This window comes from Rhagoletis zephyria, unplaced genomic scaffold, assembly GCF_001687245.7.
Source record: "Rhagoletis zephyria isolate East Lansing unplaced genomic scaffold, Rhagoletis_zephyria_1.1 Rzeph_scaffold_05356, whole genome shotgun sequence".
Taxonomy (NCBI): Eukaryota; Metazoa; Arthropoda; class Insecta; order Diptera; family Tephritidae; genus Rhagoletis; species Rhagoletis zephyria.
In genome coordinates this window covers 19,698-39,622 of record NW_016162439.1, presented here as the reverse complement: position 1 = coordinate 39,622, position 19,925 = coordinate 19,698, and the positions used below count along the sequence as shown (strand labels likewise).

The following is a 19,925-nucleotide window of genomic DNA, read 5'->3' as shown; positions in this document are numbered from 1 at the left end:
CATATATCTGTTAAATGAGTTTTTTAAGCTAAGAATATTTGTCTAAAAATCAATAACATCACCAAAAAGTTTTTACATTCCAATGTCCAAAACTGAACTCGCACTCTGCTTCTCGTCTTCGCACATAATGTGGTAAACAGAATTGCAGCTGGATAGCGGGTAACGGGCTGACGGGTACCCGCTGTCAAAATTAGAACACATTGAATGGCATGTGGGCGCGACAGAATTGCGGCGCGGACGCATTGCTTGCCGTCGGTTATTTTTACGGTGGAAAAATATCTTACATTCATTTCTATTCGCTTTACCCGCCGGGTCGTTTTAGGCAATTTCCGTCGTAATAGCGTTTACCGTTCCCGTCCAAATTGTGTTTATCCGACCGAATTTTCCGATGGATTAGATCAGTTGTTCGCCATCAGTCAGCCCGTTATCGCTATCCGTTGCAATTCTATTACCATGTTATGTGCTTTTATTAACTTAAATTTTTATTCGCACAAGTTGGACTTTATCTTGGTGTACCTACCTTGAATACTCGAAAACTTTCCAGCGCACACAACTACACACACAAATATATGTACCTACATAGGCTGAGATGATCGTCTCTCATTTCTTCGGTGTCACTGGCGCTAACTCTCCTGATGCCTCTGGTTGTTATTGTTGCTGTGCATCATTGTGGCTGCGCTATAGGTCAGCGGACATAATGGCAACACCAACAATACCCATGAAAACAGCAACACCAGCGCTCGCCACACCGCTTACTACGCAATCCATGATTGTAGGTAACTTTTTGTTGTTGTCTCGTTTCTTTTGGTTAATTCGCTGCTTTCTGTGCTTCGATAAAGGTGGCTGGTTTATAGTATTTTTTATTAATTGTTGTGTTTGTTGCTTTGACTGATGCTGGTCTGGCGGTGGCGTTTGTTGCTCTGACTTTTGTTGATATATTTCCTGTTTCTGTTGTTGTATCAGTTGTTGCTCTTCCACTTGCTGCTGTTGCTGCAGCTGCCGTCTGTTGATATCGTTGCTGCCAAATTGTTTGATACAGCTTCTCCCTTTGTTGTTGTTCTTGTATCATCTGATTGTACTGGCATTTCCATTCCATTTGGCGTATTTGGTGCAGCTTCTATCTGTCGGACGTCTTCAGCCAATATTTCAGTTAACTTGAAGATTTCAGTTCAGTCCAAGTTGGCATTTTCACCGGTACAGTTTGAATAGCTCGCGCGCATACGCTGCCCAAAAACGTTTCGACTCGTGCGTTGGTTATTAAAAACGGTTTAGGTGTGCCTGACCGATTTATGTAACCAATTTACGAAAAAAAAACATACGAATTTTTATCTTCACAAAATAGCGAGGTGAATTTTTAAATAGTATTGTTCAAAAACGCAAAATTAAAAAAAAATAATAATAAATCAATTAAATTGACGAAATTTCAGAAAATCTACAGAAATGAAAAAATTGTGTGCTTTGTGACAGTGTTGTTAAGAGTATAATATATTAAAACGGCTAGAGTAAAAATTAACTATTTTCAGGCAAATACTTCCATCTTGAATGACTAAACTTGTGTGTGTGTGAACGTTGCATCAATTGCTTCTATAAGAATTGAAAAAAACACCGAAAAGGAAAGTCAAGGATCAAGGTATGTGTTAGAGCGTCAGTATGTAATGCTTCGAATTTCAAGCCATGCAATTACTTTTCATATCGACGCACAGTGCTTTCCTTCCATATAAAATGTTTCAAAAATATAATTATGGACGGATTGAAATGAATATTTGAACTTGAATTTTTTGATAACTTCCATCCGGATACTTTCACTGTAAAGCAATTTGCAATTCAACATTTATAGGGGGAAGCAAAAATGCGTACATCGCGATTTTTGTTGAATATTGACTAGGTTTTTAAAGTTATTTGTTTCTTTTTTTTATTAAAAATAGTTTATGTTTTAACCGAAACCATACAAGTCAAACTTTCAAGCGTTATACAGATCCTGGAAAAATTCATTAAAAATTTGAACTTTTTAATCTGAATTTTTATAAAATGCGGCTGAAATATCGCATTGATTTTTAATATTTTTTTTTGCTAATGCCTTTTTGCACTTTTTCGATACACTAAAATTTAACAGGCTATAAAACTGCGTACCCAAAAACTTTATTAAAATTTCGATTAAAAAAAAAGTTTAGTAAAATTTTGTTGTATTTTCCTAAGCTCTGTATAAAATTTGAAAGTTTTATTTATATGGTTTCGATTAAAGCAAGAACTATGTTTTAATAAAAAAATAACAAAAAAAAATTTACTTTAAAAATCTTGCAATTATTTAACAAAAATCACGATGTATCCGTTTTTGCTCCCCACTGTAGGTATATTTAGTGCGTTCCATTCTCAAAAACTAGGTGACAAATTAAAGAGTTTGACCTTTAGATGTGCAATGAGGTTTTATTTTTTTGAAAAGGGCTACCACCTGTTATACAATTAAATTCAAATTATTTAATAAGTTAAATTAATTATTACAATATGAATATTAATCGATATGGTTTTGAGAAGGCCTTATTTTCGAACTACTCGTGGGAGAATTGCCAGGTTTTCTTTTTTCTTTCGATAACTCAAAAACCGTTCTTTTAAATAAAATAATAAAAAACTAATTTTTACACATACATACATATGTATATTTTTATTTATTTCATTGGGAGTTACCTTTTTTAATTTATAAAAAAAAAATATTTTTTGGAACAACTAAAGGACGCTTTTTGTTTAATCTTATTCAAAAGTTTATAGGTATTCATGGTTCTCTGCAGTGGCGGATCCAGCAGGGGGGTTTTTGGTGTTAAACTACGTGTCAGTCAGTGGCTGACGCACGGGGTGTATATTAATATGGCGCATATGTTTGTATAATATGGCGTCTATGTATTAAAACACCCCCCGTGGGTCCGCCACTGACTGAAACGTAGTTTAACCGACAAAACCCCCCCGCTGGATCCGCCCCTGCTTCTCTGATATATGTATATATGAAAATAAAAAAACGTCAAATGTACATTTCACTTCAAAAATTGTATTTTTGACATTTTTCCGTGAAGAGACTACACGTAGCTATGCTACGATTAAAATTCTTAGAGTAATAATTTTGAATTTTTTTATTTTTAACTTGAAAACAGCAGGCAGTGATCTTAAAAAAAATCAAAATATATTTTCCGGTTATTGAAACCATAGAAATGGATACCTTGAGGCAAGAACGGTAAAAATATACATATGTTTAAAACTTTTAAAAAAGCTCATTGCATACACTTTTCAGATTAAAAAACGAGAAACCATCAAAACTTAATAATCTTATCCAAAAATTTGCTGGTTAGGGTCTTTGTGGATTAAGGCAACGATACACACAAGGGGGTAGCCAGGTAGGGGCAGAGGGTAGAGGGCAGTTCCCTCCCCCTACAGCTTTGCTTTTAGCGAATCAACGACACTCAAGAATTATGCTCCTAATATATCACGTTTGTGTGAAACAAGATGGTCGGAAATATATAAAGCTACCAGGAAGTTTTCAGAAAATTTTTCTGAAGTTGAGAAAGCCTTAGAAAAGTTGTCAATTCAGGGAAACTTTTCTACAAGAAAGTCTGCGTATCAATTATTTACGTGCTGCTATAACAAGGCCGATCGATGTTCATCATTGCTTTAATGACAATTGCTAAATATTCAAAGTTGCTGGAACATACAGCAAACATTTTGCAAATGAAGACAATAACTAGACCTCATTACCGTTGGTCAACATATAGAAAATATTTTGGAGGTGATTAAAAATGGTCGCAAGAATGCAGAAGGAGTCACTATGGAGTTAATTAAAAAGTCTCGTATGACGGTTAACTGCTGTCAAAATTAAAACTCACAAAGGCATATGGAATGGCTCATAATTGCGGCGGTAGCCTTTTTATCACCGACGTTTTTCGGTTGATTTAAATTTATTTATATTTTTACCACCCAGCGGGGATGGCACAATGTTGATTGTAGTAATTTTTATTATTTTCCCAAGTTTGCCAATGTTTTCATCCATATTTCCAGAAAATCTATGTGGTGGTCCAAAAACTGTAAAGTCGGAATTGTAATGCTCTAACCCCCTAGGATACTTCTATATCGAAATGTTTTGAAATCAAAAAATATTTAGAGGTCGCTCAAAGGGCTCTAAGTTTTCCATGTACTTTTGTATGGNCTATATCGAAATGTTTTGAAATCAAAAAATATTTAGAGGTCGCTCAAAGGGCTCTAAGTTTTCCATGTACTTTTGTATGGAAGAAAAACAACTTCTCGTAGAAATAGTATAGAATTCTTGAGAATCAATATTTTTCGATCGGAAAACTCAGGTTCTCTTCAGGAGACTTTCCATAGTAATACCCAATTATTTATTTAAGCATTTTTTAATACTAACGACTTTTTATTGGTCCCCCATTGAATTTTTCGGGGTTTTTGTGAGTTTTTGGCGGACCTATAAATTATAGTTGCGATGCAAAAATGATTAACTAACAATTGGATATTATCATTGGGAAACTCCTGCAGAGAAACAGAATCTTTCGAAAGAAAAATATTTATTTTTAAGAACTCTATACTATTCCTACGAAAAGTTGTTGTTTTCCATACAAAAGTACATGGAAAACTTTGAGCGCTTTGAGCGACATCTAAATATTTTTTGATTTCAAAAAAAAAAAATAGGGGTATACTTTTTTTCGATACAGAAGAATCCTAGGGGGTGAGAGCATTACAATTCTGACTTTTAAATTTCCCGTGCATTTTTGGACCACCACGCACGCACCGAAAAAATATTTAATTTTAATGATAATTTTCAAACCAAAATGGCAACTGACAGAAGCCGTCGTGCGCCGCAATTGTGTTTACTCTGACGGATTTCACTGCGGCAACTGTTCGTAAAAATGATTAAATATAAAATATATTTAAAAAAATTAACAAGTACATTTCGCACACAATTCAAACTGAACATCTGAAAGCACATTCACATGTCTGGTTGTAGCTGAGCGTCAAAGATGCCTTCCAGAAAGTCCGGGTTGGAATCCCAAAAGAGACAACATGTGGAAGTAATAATAAAGTTGTGTTTGTGTCTTGGAAATGTGAAAAAGCGTCTGTGAAGTACGGAACGAAAGCTTGTTTGAACACGCGAAACGCGAACGAAACAAACTGACTTTGAAGTTCTTTAAGCCAAATGCATTTTAAACTAGTGAAAATCAAATGCAGAGTCGGATAATTGATTGATGCCTAGGACGTCGACATGCTAATGTCAACAGTTCGTTCGAAGGAAGAAAGTCAGATCTTCAACTAGTTGTGGTGGGTAAAATACTGGTTGAATATCGATATTTAAACTAGTTTCTTTCCCTACTGGGTATATACATGCGCTGCTCATTTGCCAATAACTTGTGTTTACATAACAAATTTTTGTGAAGAATTAGTTTACTAAAGTTGATCTTCTTTCTGCAATTCTACTGCCTTAGAGTAGTTAGAGGTGCGCACTCCCACCCGGTGCGACCCAGGTTCGAGCGCTGGTGCAAGCAACATTCAAAAACTATATTTATTACAAAAGTTGAATGTAATTTTGCAATGAAAAAGCTTCTCACAAAAAAACATCTCTGACGGAACGTAAAACTGTGCTAACATAAATGCACACCCACCACAATTGACCACAGTTGGCCAAATGCTCAGAAAATCGTGGAGCGCCATGTATTTTATTTTATTACTCTCATTATCGGCCATCTTCACGTGCTGGAAAATCTCGCTAGCATGACGAGAGAAAAAAGCAGAACTCAAGCGAGATTTTCAAGCATGTGAAGGCGGCCCGTTAAGCTCTGATTTGGTTTACTGTCAATGGAACAACGCTTAGCACCACAACCATCTTCATCCGATTTATCGAATTACGTAAATAAACAAGCTTACATACATACGTATCAGGGTTGTTGCGAATATTCGCATTCGCATTCGCAACCGCGGAGCTTCCGCATTAATTTTAACATTCGCATTCGCTTTCGCATTCGCAAAAATTAATGCGGAGCTTTTGCGAATGCGAATATTTTGCAAGTCGACCGATAAAACGTATATATGGCAAAAACAAAATTATATTTTGTAGCCAATATTTTTGCCTGTGGTCGTAGGAGTATTTATGTAACAAAACTGCTAAAATGTCATATATATCAACTTTGATAAAAATGTCCTTAAAATATTATTTCTTAATTAAAAGTTCCCACTTCTACTTGACCTTTGACGTTCGTCAAAGAGAACATAGTCCTTTTAATAATATTTTTTTTTTTCTGTGCTTTAAATACCTGCTTCTTCTTTATTATGATTTTTTTGGACCAATCTTAAAAAAACTACTAGACACAAAAGAAGAAAGTGTGCACTGTAATTCTTAACAAAATTTTCGCGATTTGCTTTTGATGTTATAGGCGACATACACGGTGCGTCTGACTGAGTGAGTCGGTTTGGATGTGTTTATGAAAATAAATATGTGTTAGTTACACCAACATGACTCCCGGCATGACTCTGAATGATTCAACTGTGTGTAGTCGAAGGCGAGTCAACACGTGCACAAATGACTCGCGAGTCAGACGTACCGCGTATGCCACCTATTACATTTATTCGTTTGAATGGAATGAAATGGGGCTCTTTGGAGAATTTATTTTTAGCAAAAATTTAAAAAACAGTAGTTGTGTTTACTTGTTGGATAATATTTTTTTCATAGGGATATACAATGGATCCTTGGCTAAAAACTTCTGTGGTAAAACTTCTTTGCTATTTAAAGTCAATGAGTAAGCTCCTTCAGTAGGGATTTCCAGTAGAAATGATCAACGTCTAGCTATAAAGAGAATCGATGCTCAAATAATTAAAAAGCTATAGGTCTGACCTTTAATTAGATAAGAATTACGTAACTATCTGTTATTCAAATGCTTATAAAAAACGGGGTGCTTTAAAAAAAAACAACAATATTCTGATCCGATTCGGCTGGCAGCCACGACTTTGAAAACAGAATTTTGTTCAAAAATAATAATCTATTTTCCATATCCACCTATTTAGCTCGCTATAAGCACATATTTTTCAAAGCAGTCGCAGAAGAAAGTATTAAAAATGAATTACAAAAACTCAAATCGAAAAGTGCTGATAAAGTTACAGGCTCTCCAAGTTCTGAAACAACATGACATATATATCTGGTTTGGCTTGTAAGCGTTGTTTAAACAACGATCTCGGCATTATGCTAGATTCTAATTGTTTTTTAAAAATACTTGAAATCCGCATTCGCATTCGCATCCGCGGATGTTAGCTGTTAGATATGTCTAAAATTCCACATCCGCAACATCCCTAATACGTATGTATATATGTACGTACTAGGCTCGGGATACCGGCCTTTTTTAGGTCCCGAAAATCCTGGGACTCTTGGCAAATAATCCCGGGATTTTCCGGTTTAGTATTTTGCACTGATGGCAATAAGAGAAACTTCGTTTCCTGACCAGTATTGGCTATATATCTTTTTTCATTTAATAATAAATTTTTTTTTTATAAATGTCTAGCTCGTTATACATATGGCAGCGTGCGATGGTAAATTTTACACAAAAAAATTAATATATTCGTGAAACCACGGGCCAAATATAGTAAAATTTCGTCTTTAGTTTCTCACTCTGACAACAGTAATTCAAAAATGAATTAAAAAATTCAGTGAAATGTGCTTAGAGAAGAAATATGGGTATCAAATTAAAGGTAAAATTCTGTAGAATTTAAACAGATTGAATTTTTTGGTGCATAAGGACTGGTAAGTATTGAAAATGTCCTTTTAAAATTTTATCATTGAAATTTCGCAATATTTGTTTTTGAAAAAATTATATGTAAGGACTTATATGAACTCGTTAACAGCCTCGAATTTCGTCATACTAACTTTATCAGCTTAAATACTTACCTATTCGTCCTTGTGAAACTAAAATTTTTTTTTATTTCTAAAGAAATTTCATCTTGCATTTGGTACAGGTATTTTTATTCTACATGCATTGAATTTTTTAAATAATTTTTGGAATTAATCATATCTTTGAAAGTACAAAGTCATTTAAAATAAATCCTGATGTCAGAGAGAAAAAATAAAAACGTCACTTTAAATAAAAAAGTAGATTTCAAACCCATTCATTTATTATTTATTTTATATGATGGGAGAGCTTCTCAAACAATATAGAAGTAATTGTTTCGATTCAAGTTGTTGAGAAGTAGTAAATATCTAAAAACCGAGATTGTGATAACGAAATCCCTAAAATCTCGGTATTGTAAAAAGCGAAAAAGATTAACATCCCTAGTACGTACCTATATCTACTTATTGAATTCTTTACCAACTACGTAAGTTGTTTTGACATTTACACCCTTAAGATAACTTCAAATAAGCTTTATTTTTCCAACGAAGTATATTTATTTCTAAAATAACAAACTCTATTTGTTAACTAAATACGATAATATGGCGCACATGCTTGAAGTGCACTTCAAATTGTAAATCATCAGAATCTTGAAACCATTTTTGGCAACAGCATATTTAGTAGTTTCAAGTGCTCTCAGTGAATCCGTGAGGAATTCCCACAGATAAACTAGTTCATACACATTTTTTACTATTAAATTCAGTTCAAGCCGGGGCCCTGCACTTAAATGGCATTCTAAATACCTGACAAGCAATAAATTCGTCTTGAATACACATACATACGCTTGTCTCAAATTTAAATGCTACGCATACAAGTAGATAAGCGCTTGCCAGATCGCGCCACAATAACCATTGTTTATTTAATTGCTATTGTTCCCAGCTGTATTGAAGCTATTTCTTATTGCATTTTTTTTAATTTCAAAATCTTCTCGATGCGGCAATAAGTGTGTTCAATTGATTTAAACGACCTCGTGATTCATCTGCATAGTACTACCTATTTACGTAAAGAGTGCTGTGTTCTCGCGCAGTTATACCATCGAACCTGAAAGTGAATCACTCTTTGACATCGTCGGTAATTAGATGCGGTTAAACTTTGATTATATAGTATGCATTTGGATTTGATAAGCGTAGCAAATCAGTTGGAACAAATGCATTGCCTTTTCTAAGGCTTGGTTATGGGTTAATGAACCAATTTGAGTTTGAATAGAAGATCAATGGAAAAAGTTCTTCATTGAAGTGATATCTAAAAAAAAAAAAAACTAATCTCTGTTTGGGCACCAAAAACTCATCACTCTAATTAAGGTTGAAGATTAAGCATGGAAAACTTATTCGATAACTTCTGTGTGCCATGGTCATTCAATAATGAAGGACAACTCTAAATCAATGTGTTTTTTTTTTAGATTAGCTACTCAAACCTTAGTCTCTCATGGCAGTTGAAGCTTTTCGTATGCGATGGACGGTGGCTGAGTTCCGTTGATGGCGTGCACGAGAGTGGCTAAAAGTGGTGATTGTCTCTCGGTGAATGTCGCGTATGATCTGTCTGTACAACGTTGACGTCCATCTGGATCTTGTTCATGATTTTATAGAAATGTCTGATGCTTCCAGTGATTGTCGGCTGGGGAGTTTCAAACCTCGCTCTAAATCTTGCTGGTTTTACGTGTAAAGTATGGCCGAGTATGGAAATTAGTGACCCCACTATATTTTCTGGACTTCTTCTATTTCGTCCACGGCCGAGAAGTTGGAAGTGTGTTTTTTGGCATCCTGAGTGCAATTGTTTTTTGTTACTTTTTTTGTTTTATAGCTGCAGATCAAACTTCTCATACTGAAGTCATACGGCATTAACTAAATGACGATGACGGGATGTTTTATGGTGCTCCAAAAATGGCTAGAAATTTATTTATATTTTTTTTTTTGAGATTTTGCTTACAATTTCGGTATGAGGGTATATTATCGAATGTTAACTAACGAATATTTTAAAAAGGCATTCCTCCAAAAATGTTGTTTGTTGGATTCAATGTGTTTGCCATAAACCTTAGCCCCAGCAGACTGTTCATTACTGTCAATCAGCGATTACACTCATTGGAATATGTGTTTCGCATCCTTTTAGTTGTAAAAATTACTTAATAAAATTGCCATTAAGAAATCGTTGTTTTAATAATACACAAGCAGTTGCAGTTACTGCCGAAATTCGGTCGTTTTTCTTGTTGTTCTACAATTGAAAATATACGCGAAGAAATGAGAAAATATGACTTTTCTTAAAAAAGCGAAAAGAAACAAACTGTTTTTTACAATTAAATTTCCTCCAAATTTTTTTTTGCTTTCGGTAAAAATATATTCTTCTAAGAACTGCATTCTTTTCCTTAAAAACAATATTTTTCTAAGCAATGAATTTTTCCGTAAAAAAATATTTTTCTATAGATAAAATTGCTTTCAGGAAAACATATTTTTTCTAAAATTTACTTCTATTTTTTAAAAAAGTTTTATCTAAAGCTTTGTTGTCTTAAAGTGTGTTTTTTTTTCTAGAAACAATTTTTCGCTAAAAATGCAAAAATATAAATTTTTCTAGTTTTGGTATAAATATTTATTCAAAAAAAAATTATCATAGTCTAATAAAAATAGTTACATAAATAAAAATGAGCCATATTACCAAAAACTTTAAAACGATGTGTACTCTTTTGTTAGGAGTGGAGAAATCATTTGGGAAGCATGTTTTCCTTTATACTGAACAGGTTAAGGGTTCCGAAGATTGTTTCGTCTTCGTTTTACTCGCTGTTTTCATATACGTGTTCGTATTAGTCTACGCATTCATATTCATATTCGTTTTAGTCGCTGCCTTCGTGTTTGGTGTCGTATTTTTCTTCGCATTTATCTTCGTCGTCGTCTTCGTATTTGGCACAATGTTGTCTTTGTAATTGTCTTAGCAATCAGCTTCATATTTTAAAGCTTTTGAGATGCAGAATTCGCAAAAGTAAACTCGTTAAATGAAATAATTACCTTAGCCTCTAAAACTACCTTCAAAATTAAGAAACCAAGTATGAACCTTTTAAACTTTCTAAATACACATTTTTATTGTTCTTGCATCAAGAATTCCATTTCCGTGGTCGCAAAAACTAAAAAAACGTATTTAAATTTTTTTAAAGTTCAAAAAACTTTTCTTTTGAAGGTCAATTATGAGGTCAAAGCAATTCTTTTACCCAACGAGACAATTTTTCCTCCATCTATTTTTCTCCATCTCAAAAGCTTTAAAATACCGTTACATTTATTTCGCTATTTCTCTTCATTCTTGAGATATTTGATTTTGTCCATTTTTTTCTAAAATATAACACTGTACGGCGATTCCGGCCGTCATTATCAATCAATTTTGAAACTACAAAAATTCTCTTCATCTAAATACAGAAAACTACCTTTCCAATTTGTCCAGTAGAACCGCTAAACGAAGGGGGGCCTGTTATTTTTTTTAAGTACATACATATGTATGTTACCGGATAACTTTGCGCCACGTGAAATTAACGAAATTAACGGTACCCCTAATTTTTATATGAACGTTTAAGTCGGATGTTTTTTTTTTTGCTTATAATTGCTTGTTTATTTTTTATTGGTTTACTACGATCTTTTAACGATTTTGATTAGCTAAAGCAGACGATTACACTTACATTCAAATAAGTATACATATAATGCAGAAGCTACTTTTAAAGATGCTATTGGCGCTGCTAAAAGCGATGACGGCAGCAATTACTTACATTTATTGATACCGTTGCCAGTCATCATTGTCTGTTGGCGATTGGCTTTAAGAGCAGCATTCAAAGTTGTTGTTGAAACTTTTCAAGTGACGAACTTGACAATGACCTTCAAAACGACAAATAGACAGCTAGAGTGACTGGCGGGCAAAGAAACAAATAAAATAAAATACATACTTACATACATATGCAATCAATATTAGGTTCGGTAAGCCAGCGAATGCACTTAAATTTATATTAGCACATACACTATGCAAAAATACAAAATAATGTTTTTAATAAGGAAGAAACGCATTGAGAGCAAAAAAATATGTGTGTATAAGTTTGAATGTATGCATGTGCATTTGTATCAACTATCACCAAAGCAATTATAATAAACTGATATCAGCTATTTGGCCAACAGCATAAGTAAAACATTTTTATGCGTAAAAAATTTAAACTGTTGAATGCACAATTGCTGTGTTCAACCTAGAAAAATAACAAGAAAATGCTGCTAATAATCAAATAACTACAATATAAGTTACCTCAATCAATTTTCTTTTGTAACATACATACTTATGTATATGTGTGTATGTATATTACCGAGTGCAAGCGGGTGTAGTAGGTAAATGAGTTCCCAGTGGGAATTAGGAGCACGTAATAATACCTTATTAGCAACTTACTCTTCACCTGGCAGTCATTGCCATTTCCCTGCCGAACGTCCCTTACTTTTACAAAGGCATGGCCGCCTTATGTAATTAGGAATTTAGAATGTACATTTGGTATCAGACATACTTCTGAGCCGCTTTACAAAGTAAGTTACGTGTAATGCAGAGAAGTCGCTCGGAGTAGTTCGGCGCTTGGAGATAACTTCGGCTGCACGTTACTTTGCAACTGACAACGTAATGTGTCGTTGGAGGTGTTCATTTTGTGCTTTACTAGTAGATGACATTGGCCATGATGACAATTTTGGTACTAAAAACTGAAAGAAAACATGGCTTACCTCGTAAGGTGCTTACCTATTTTCCCAGTGGGTTCATATCTACTCAATTACAAAGCAATATTTGTGGCTGGCTGCTGGATTTTGATTGCCCTTTTGCATTGTAGCTAATTTAACACAAATTCGGTTTAATATTACGTAATTTTTTGAGATCAAATATTGCCGGCAGGTTGTGTTCAGTGATGCCAGATTATGGTTAATCACTCTATTTGAGCGATATTTTGAAGCAAAAATTTTACTAAAAATATTTGGCACTCCTACACAATTACCCTGCAGGGAAACGGCGAGCTGAATAAAATTTTTTGTTCCGTACTAGATTTTTATCCCTAAAAACGAACCAGTGCGATAGTAACTAGAATCCAGCCAGTTCAAAATCAGCTAAATGTGGCACTTTTAAAAACTATTTTTTTTTACATTTGCTACAAGAAGATGTCATGTGGAGTAAAATTATAGATTTAAATAATTATAATAACAAAATTGAAATTGTTCTCAATTTATACAAACGCTGAATCAGAAAGAATATTTCCAAATGTAACTGATATTAAAATATAAAATGGGGGAAATTCTGTCTTATTCAATTCTTTGGGAATTTTGTAAGACAATTTTTTTTATGTGGGTAATTGAGCGACTTTTTCCAAATTTTTGTGGGTAATTTAACAAAGTATGTCTGGCACAACTCATTGTGCTCATTACCATTTTGTAGTTAAATCATCAGAAAAGAAACTATGTAGCTAATCAAGCGCTGTCAACAATGAGCTTGCAACTATTAAACTACATGCAGTAGCAACGCATACCGATTTTACAGCGCTCCTGCATACATATGTACGTAGCTCATTGTACTTGGGGCTAGAAAAGCGACTTTGGGGACAGGGGGGAACACAGGTAGGCAGCTAAAATATTAAAAACAAATTTATTATATAAACCTATGTGCGTACATATACATATTTTCTTCCAAATGAATATACATTTTTTTTCAATTATACAAAACTTTTTCCTAACTACGGTACATATACATTATTTTCTACGCGTGCCAAGCATTGTTAGGCCCATTGTTATACAATTTCTTGTACTCGTTGCGAGTTCATTGAATTAAAATTTTTGATTACACGGAAATATTTGAAGATCATTAGGAAACGTTTAAATTTCCATTAGGCGAATAAGCAAGCAAACACACCTTTGAGATATATGTATCTGATCATTTATAATAAAACGATTTTAAATTTTAAACAGTTATGCATACAATATAAGTACATATCATGTATGTATGTATGTATGTATGTATGTACAAACAAATCTAATTAGGTAACAAATCACTAAAATTTTCCAAACTCGTTAAAATACCGATATGATGGTAAATCATTTGATCACTGATTAACCAAGGGCTTTGAAATATCTACATCGAGAGAGTTCCTGAAATGAACCTTCAGTTTCACAAATGAGGTGTCAAAGCTTCGAAAAATACTATCTATGTATATACGATGTGACTCTGGGTAGTATTTGAAGGCAAACAGCATTTGGACGGCCTTTAGTCAGGAGTATCTTGAGGTTCTGATAGATACACATCAGGAAGTATCCAAGTCACAAATTGGCTTCGTGTACAGGGAAAAAATGTTACTAACAATGTTGAAGAAATGGAGGTAACTTAGTTTGTCAAGTCTTTCGATTCGTTAAAAGTTGCGTAGCCGGATGACATGCTGCGAAATTACAACACCAATTCGGATACGCGGAAATACTGAGTGAAATAAAAACATACCAGCATAATGGAACCACAGTTGATATAAGGTCTAGCAAATCAATACAAGGATACCTGTATGGTTTTCGGCCAGAGAAGAATGGGTGGTAGACCTACCTTCATATGTCATCCATTGACACTGACGATTAAAAGATGGAGCTAGAGTTTACAAAAATCACATCTGCGTCGTAGAGGAGTGTCCGAATAAATCGTCGCTAAATCTAAATAAGACGAAGCCAGCAGTCATGTACTTCACAGAGAGAAGCTGCCTGAGGTCTTTGAAATTCACATCGCGGCTCGGGGTTCTTTCTGTTGATGATTGTGCATGTGTTGGCCATTCCCAGCCCTGCGGTCCATGTCCAGTTTACTGCAGCACATTCTCTCCGCTGACGACATACTTTTCGGGCATTGTCTTTCTGATCTGTCTAAAATGAGCAACGCGCTGCACAGAGACGCTTAGGCGGTAGGCCTGAGACCACGGTTCTAAGTATGCTACCGAAGTATTGCGGTGCGGTGGCATGTTAGTCTTCGACCAAACTCTTGAAACCAGCAAGAATTTAACATACCTTGGCATCAAAGTGGCCTCCAGTAGCGGCACTGACACGTTATGGCGAAACCACAATCTGAGTTTCAACTTAATTATTACGCTTTTCAAATCCAAAGCGCTCTCGATACTGCCTTTTGACCTTGAACAAACTCAAATGAAAAGTTTTTCAAAAAGCTAAGCCTTTACGTAAAGGACACGGTAGTATTGAAAAGAAGGCTTTGGAGTGGAGAATCCCCTGATCGACAGAAGCAGGCCTTGCGGCAGACACCGTGGAACATAGAGAAGAACAGTCAATCCATAGGCGAAGCTACTCAGGTTAAGCTGGAAGGAGCTCAAAGCGAAGGCTAGAAACAGAACGCACAGGCGTCATGTATGCGCTATGCCAGGCTTCGGATTAAAAAAAAAAAAGAAACGAATAAAAATTATAAATTTAAAAGGAATATCCTTAATTTCTTCGTAAGTCTTGTCTATTCATCCAGGAACTTTTCATAGATAAAATATTTAAATTTTTATTTCGACATATACATACATATGTATGTATGTATGCATAGCTCATATTTCTCTATGGGTATAGCCATTACAAATGGGTTGTAGACCAAACAAGAACTCATAGTTCAAAATTCCATCGAAATTTAGCTAGGTGTTTGAGTACTGCATTATAAATTTACAACCAGGTGCATATGTATATTTACCTAGTTATGTATATCGTGAAATCATTACTTCTAAAGATGCCTACGCCCACGCTCTACTCTACATCACGTTAGAGGTTTAGTATGCGCTTGCCATCAAGTATATTAGCTTCAAAAACTATTGATATACCAAAATTAGTGGCACACTAAGTTTGGTATGAGTTAGTCATAAAAAAGTTTAGTTGGCGTGCTAATAAAAGAAAACATACTTATTTATGATGGACATATTAAACTAAAAATTGATTTTTAAAATAGCTCTCAAATGAAGCTATTAAAAGCACGTAGTTAATCTTAGTATCAATTCATTATAGCGAGAACAAAAATACAAAATTTTCCTCAACTATTTCACTCCAAATAAGGCAGAACGTTAAATATTTCAAAAATATGCAATCAAAAAGCTAAACTTTCTAACAATTAAAAATTTTGTATATATCTATGAATGCTCATATAAACCACGTATGCATACCAATTTTTGATAGTCAAGTTTGTGCCTTAAGTCTTTCATTTAATGAGCAGAGCCAATTGCTTTATACTACATATGTACATAACCTGGAAACATAAAATGATTCATTTATTCATTAGCTAATAATATAATTTCAAGTAATTAAAAACGCCGCCGGCCAAATTTTCATATGCAAAGCAGAATTGATAACGACAATTTTTTTTTTTTTTTTTAATTTTATGATGAAAATAATTGCTCACATAATGAGAGTATTGACCTTAGCGAGGTGTGAAGAAAAATCAATTGAATAAATTGTGTGAAGGAAGTATCTATCTACGATAAAGTCAAGGTGCACCAATTAATGAAATGTTAATTTTATTATGAAAATTGTTATAAGAAATATGTACTGCTAGTGCTTTAGGCCTCGTTCCAAAAAATTGCAAAGGCGCGTGGAAGAATGATGACACGGCTTTTATTCTCAGTAGAACAAGTAATTAGTTGCAAGTACTTAAATGATATTTTTTTTTTATATTGCTGTGCACGACTGACAATTGTTTAATTGTTTTATATTCTGAAGTGGCTACTCAGTTGATTCAATTGTTTGTTCACTAAAAATTGAGAATTTTGATTTATGGTTTTGTGGAATGCTTGTTAATTTATGTCCATTAATTTTAATTGTTGAAATATATGAATTCCTCAACATTTCTGCTACTTGCACTTTGTATGGTAATGTGTATCTTCTTTTGTTTCCGCTTATACAAAGGCGTTGAAGTGGGCGTTGTGTGTTGTCAGTTGTTTTTCGAATTTCGCAAACAAATTTTTACGCAAATAAGGATTTTTTTTTAATAACTGATAGCGAATAAGCTTCAAAATATTCAGAAAAAAAGTAAACAGAAAATAAAATAAAATGTATTAAGTTGTGGGATAAAGGTATATTCTGAGAAATCTATACATATAATAAAATTGTAACAGACCGATTAGGGCAAACGGAAGCCTAATCAACAATTTTTAGAATTTTTGCCTGTCTGTCTGTATATTTGTACGCGCATCACTCGAAAACTGTTGCATGGAATTGAATGCAGTTTTCACCGGTGTATTGCTAGAGGTCTAACTTACAATATGGAAAAAATAGAGTGTTGCCACCTGTTTAAAAATTGCAGTTTAAGTAAATTGATAGGAAAAAGTAAATATTGCAATATGGCTGTCAAAAGAAAGAGGTTTAAGAAGGCTTACAGCTGAAAATATTTCTTGAGGGTTGCCAACTGTTTTTAAATTTTAATTTAATTTAATTGATACGAAAAATTGATTATTGCAATATGGGTATCAACCTGAAAAGGTTTAGGAGTTTACTGCCAAAGATATTTTTCAAAAGGGCTGCCATCTGTTTGAAAAATTTTAGGGAATTAAATTGACAAAATAAATGAAATATATACTTATAATAAAAATGTAACAGGCCGACGTCTTTACATTGTAGATATTAAAGAAAAATTAATATGTTGGGTCTTTAATAGAGCTACATAAACCAAATCAACAATTTTTAGAATTGTTGTCTGTCTGTCTGTCTCGAAAAAACATCTGTGTACTTTTTTTACTTTGCTCTTTTGTAAATGAAAGCGATCTCTCTGTTAATCATTTTTGGTGATGACGTCAAAATAAGTATTTTCAGTGAAAACTAAGTAAAATAAAATTTGATTTATCCGTTTTTTTCTTAATTTCAAAATCGAAACTCGAAAAACGGTTTCGGAATACTATTGTAAGTATGTAGGTTTGTTCAATGCCTTGAAATGTCAAGCCTAGCTCACAACTCCAAAGACAACGAAAGATGAATTAATGCGCTAGGTGGCGCAGGAGTCGAGATGCATATATGGAAAACCCGTATTTATAGTTCGTGTATATTGCCTAATAATTAAATAAACAAAAAAATTTGCAGGTGTCGAGATATTTGGAAAACCTGTATTTATAGTCCGATTTTGCTCATATTTAAAAAGTTTATTTTGAAAATATTTGTTTTACTTTACTAGCAAATATCATAAAAAGTGATAATCCATTTTTTTGTTACTTGTTATTTGTGATTTTGTGTAATACTACAGTATTATATAATATTTCTAGATTTTTTGCTAGTTGAAGATATTTCTAAATCAAAGATTTCCCAAATACTTTCATTTGATACCCATCTTATAATATTTAGTTAATGTTATCAATTAAACTGAATTAAATTTTTCAAATAGGTGGCAACCTGCTTCAAAAAAAAATTTAATTATTCTCAGCAATTAAATTGAATAACATTTTTCAAACAGGTGGCAGCCCTCCTCATAAATATTTTCAGCTGTAAGCCTTTTATTAATATTTTAAGCAATCCATTTTTCTATACCTCTTTAGTTTGATACCCATATTGCAATATTTAATTTATCTTGTCAATGAAATTGAATTAAAAATTGCTTAACAGTTGGCAACCTTCCACAAAAATATTTTCGAATGTAAGCCTTCTTAAACTGCTTTCTTTTGATATCCATTGTCAATTTATTTAAAGTGAAAATTTCAAGCAGGTGGCAACTCTCTATTTTGTTTTTTCTATATTTTAAGTTACACTTCTGTTAGTACCCGTTTTTTATATTAATTTCTTTAATAACTTCTGTCGTATTACCGCTTCACTATTTTCACTAGCTCCCTGAATCTACAGGCCCCCCTTCCCTATAGTACAAAAAACTATGTTTATTACTATTGCAAGACTTGATCATAGGTATTTGTAGCTAAAAAAATGGATAATTCACGCATAATTATAATCACTTAACTTCAAATTTGTATGCTAATAAACCAAAGTTGTTTTTAAAAAACTGTAAACTCACCCTTCTTTGCCACATTTTTTGATTATATTAAGCAATTGTAAAAGAGTTGTCAAGCTAATTTAATTTCTTTTCCAGCATATTTAAAACTCAAAAAAAAATTATATTAGCTGAGCTGAAAAGATTTAGAGGTGTGGCGGGAACGGACTATACAAAAGAAATATTGATAAGATTATAGGTCTTACGTGCCACGGTGATGATGATGCAAAGTCATAGGCGTTGGTGTGAAAATAACTAGTCCCACACAAAGGTAGTTTACATAGATCCATACATACATATGTATCTTACATCATACACATACCCACATACAGCAATATACATATGTACATATGTATGTAGATGATTCACTGTACGCATTTGACTCTGCGCATATTTTATTTCGGATTGAATCATTCCAAATTTACATATTTATTTGGAAAAAGTTATCTTGAACTTGCTATTTTGTTTTGTTTTGTTTACTTTTCTAAATGTAAGTATTTCTTTTTTGGGTCATTGCATTTGTTGTATGATTAGATAATAAAAAATTATGCTGGGTTGTCGTTGCGGATGCGCATTTGTAACCTTTTTATCATTCGTCGTTTTTGTTTTTTTTTAATTTTGTATTTATAATACTGAGTGTAACTAATCAATGAAACGGATTTTGTAGCAAATAAGCTTACACATGTTTTTATACATTATCTAATTTGAAACTCTTTATTGCAGCGATTAATCAGCGTGTGGCCAATTAGAGTGGAGTAGCGCAGTGATAGAGCAGAAATGAGGAAACCCAAAATGTTTGGTAAATAAATAAATGAATATGTATAATAAATAAAAAGGGTTTGTGCCTAAACTTGTTTTATACTTATAAAAAAAAAATAAATAAATTGTAGCTTTACCGTTTTGGCTGCTGTCACTGGCGTTGGTATGCGCCTGCAAAGCGCAGGGTGCCTTCGAAGATGCTGAAACATCGAATGATTATATGAGGTGAGAGCTGCACTAAAACAAAATTCGGATTAATTTTTTATATAAGCAACCACTTTTTCAATTAACTAATATATA

At 33.5% G+C, this 19,925-nt stretch overlaps 1 protein-coding gene across 1 annotated transcript in view; it reads left to right on the top strand.

The window, feature by feature from the left end:
- Positions 1-1,028: 1,028 nt before the first annotated feature.
- The window catches only part of LOC108372000 (mucin-5AC), a 27,889-nt gene continuing 8,992 nt past the window's right edge, over positions 1,029-19,925 (top strand). Inside the window, exons 1-4 of the mRNA XM_017627633.1 lie at positions 1,029-1,346; positions 1,524-1,630; positions 19,590-19,665; positions 19,757-19,850. Of these exons, the coding sequence (XP_017483122.1) occupies positions 19,644-19,665; positions 19,757-19,850 (116 nt within the window). The 5' untranslated portion in view covers positions 1,029-1,346; positions 1,524-1,630; positions 19,590-19,643. The remainder of the gene's footprint in view (positions 1,347-1,523; positions 1,631-19,589; positions 19,666-19,756; positions 19,851-19,925) is intronic.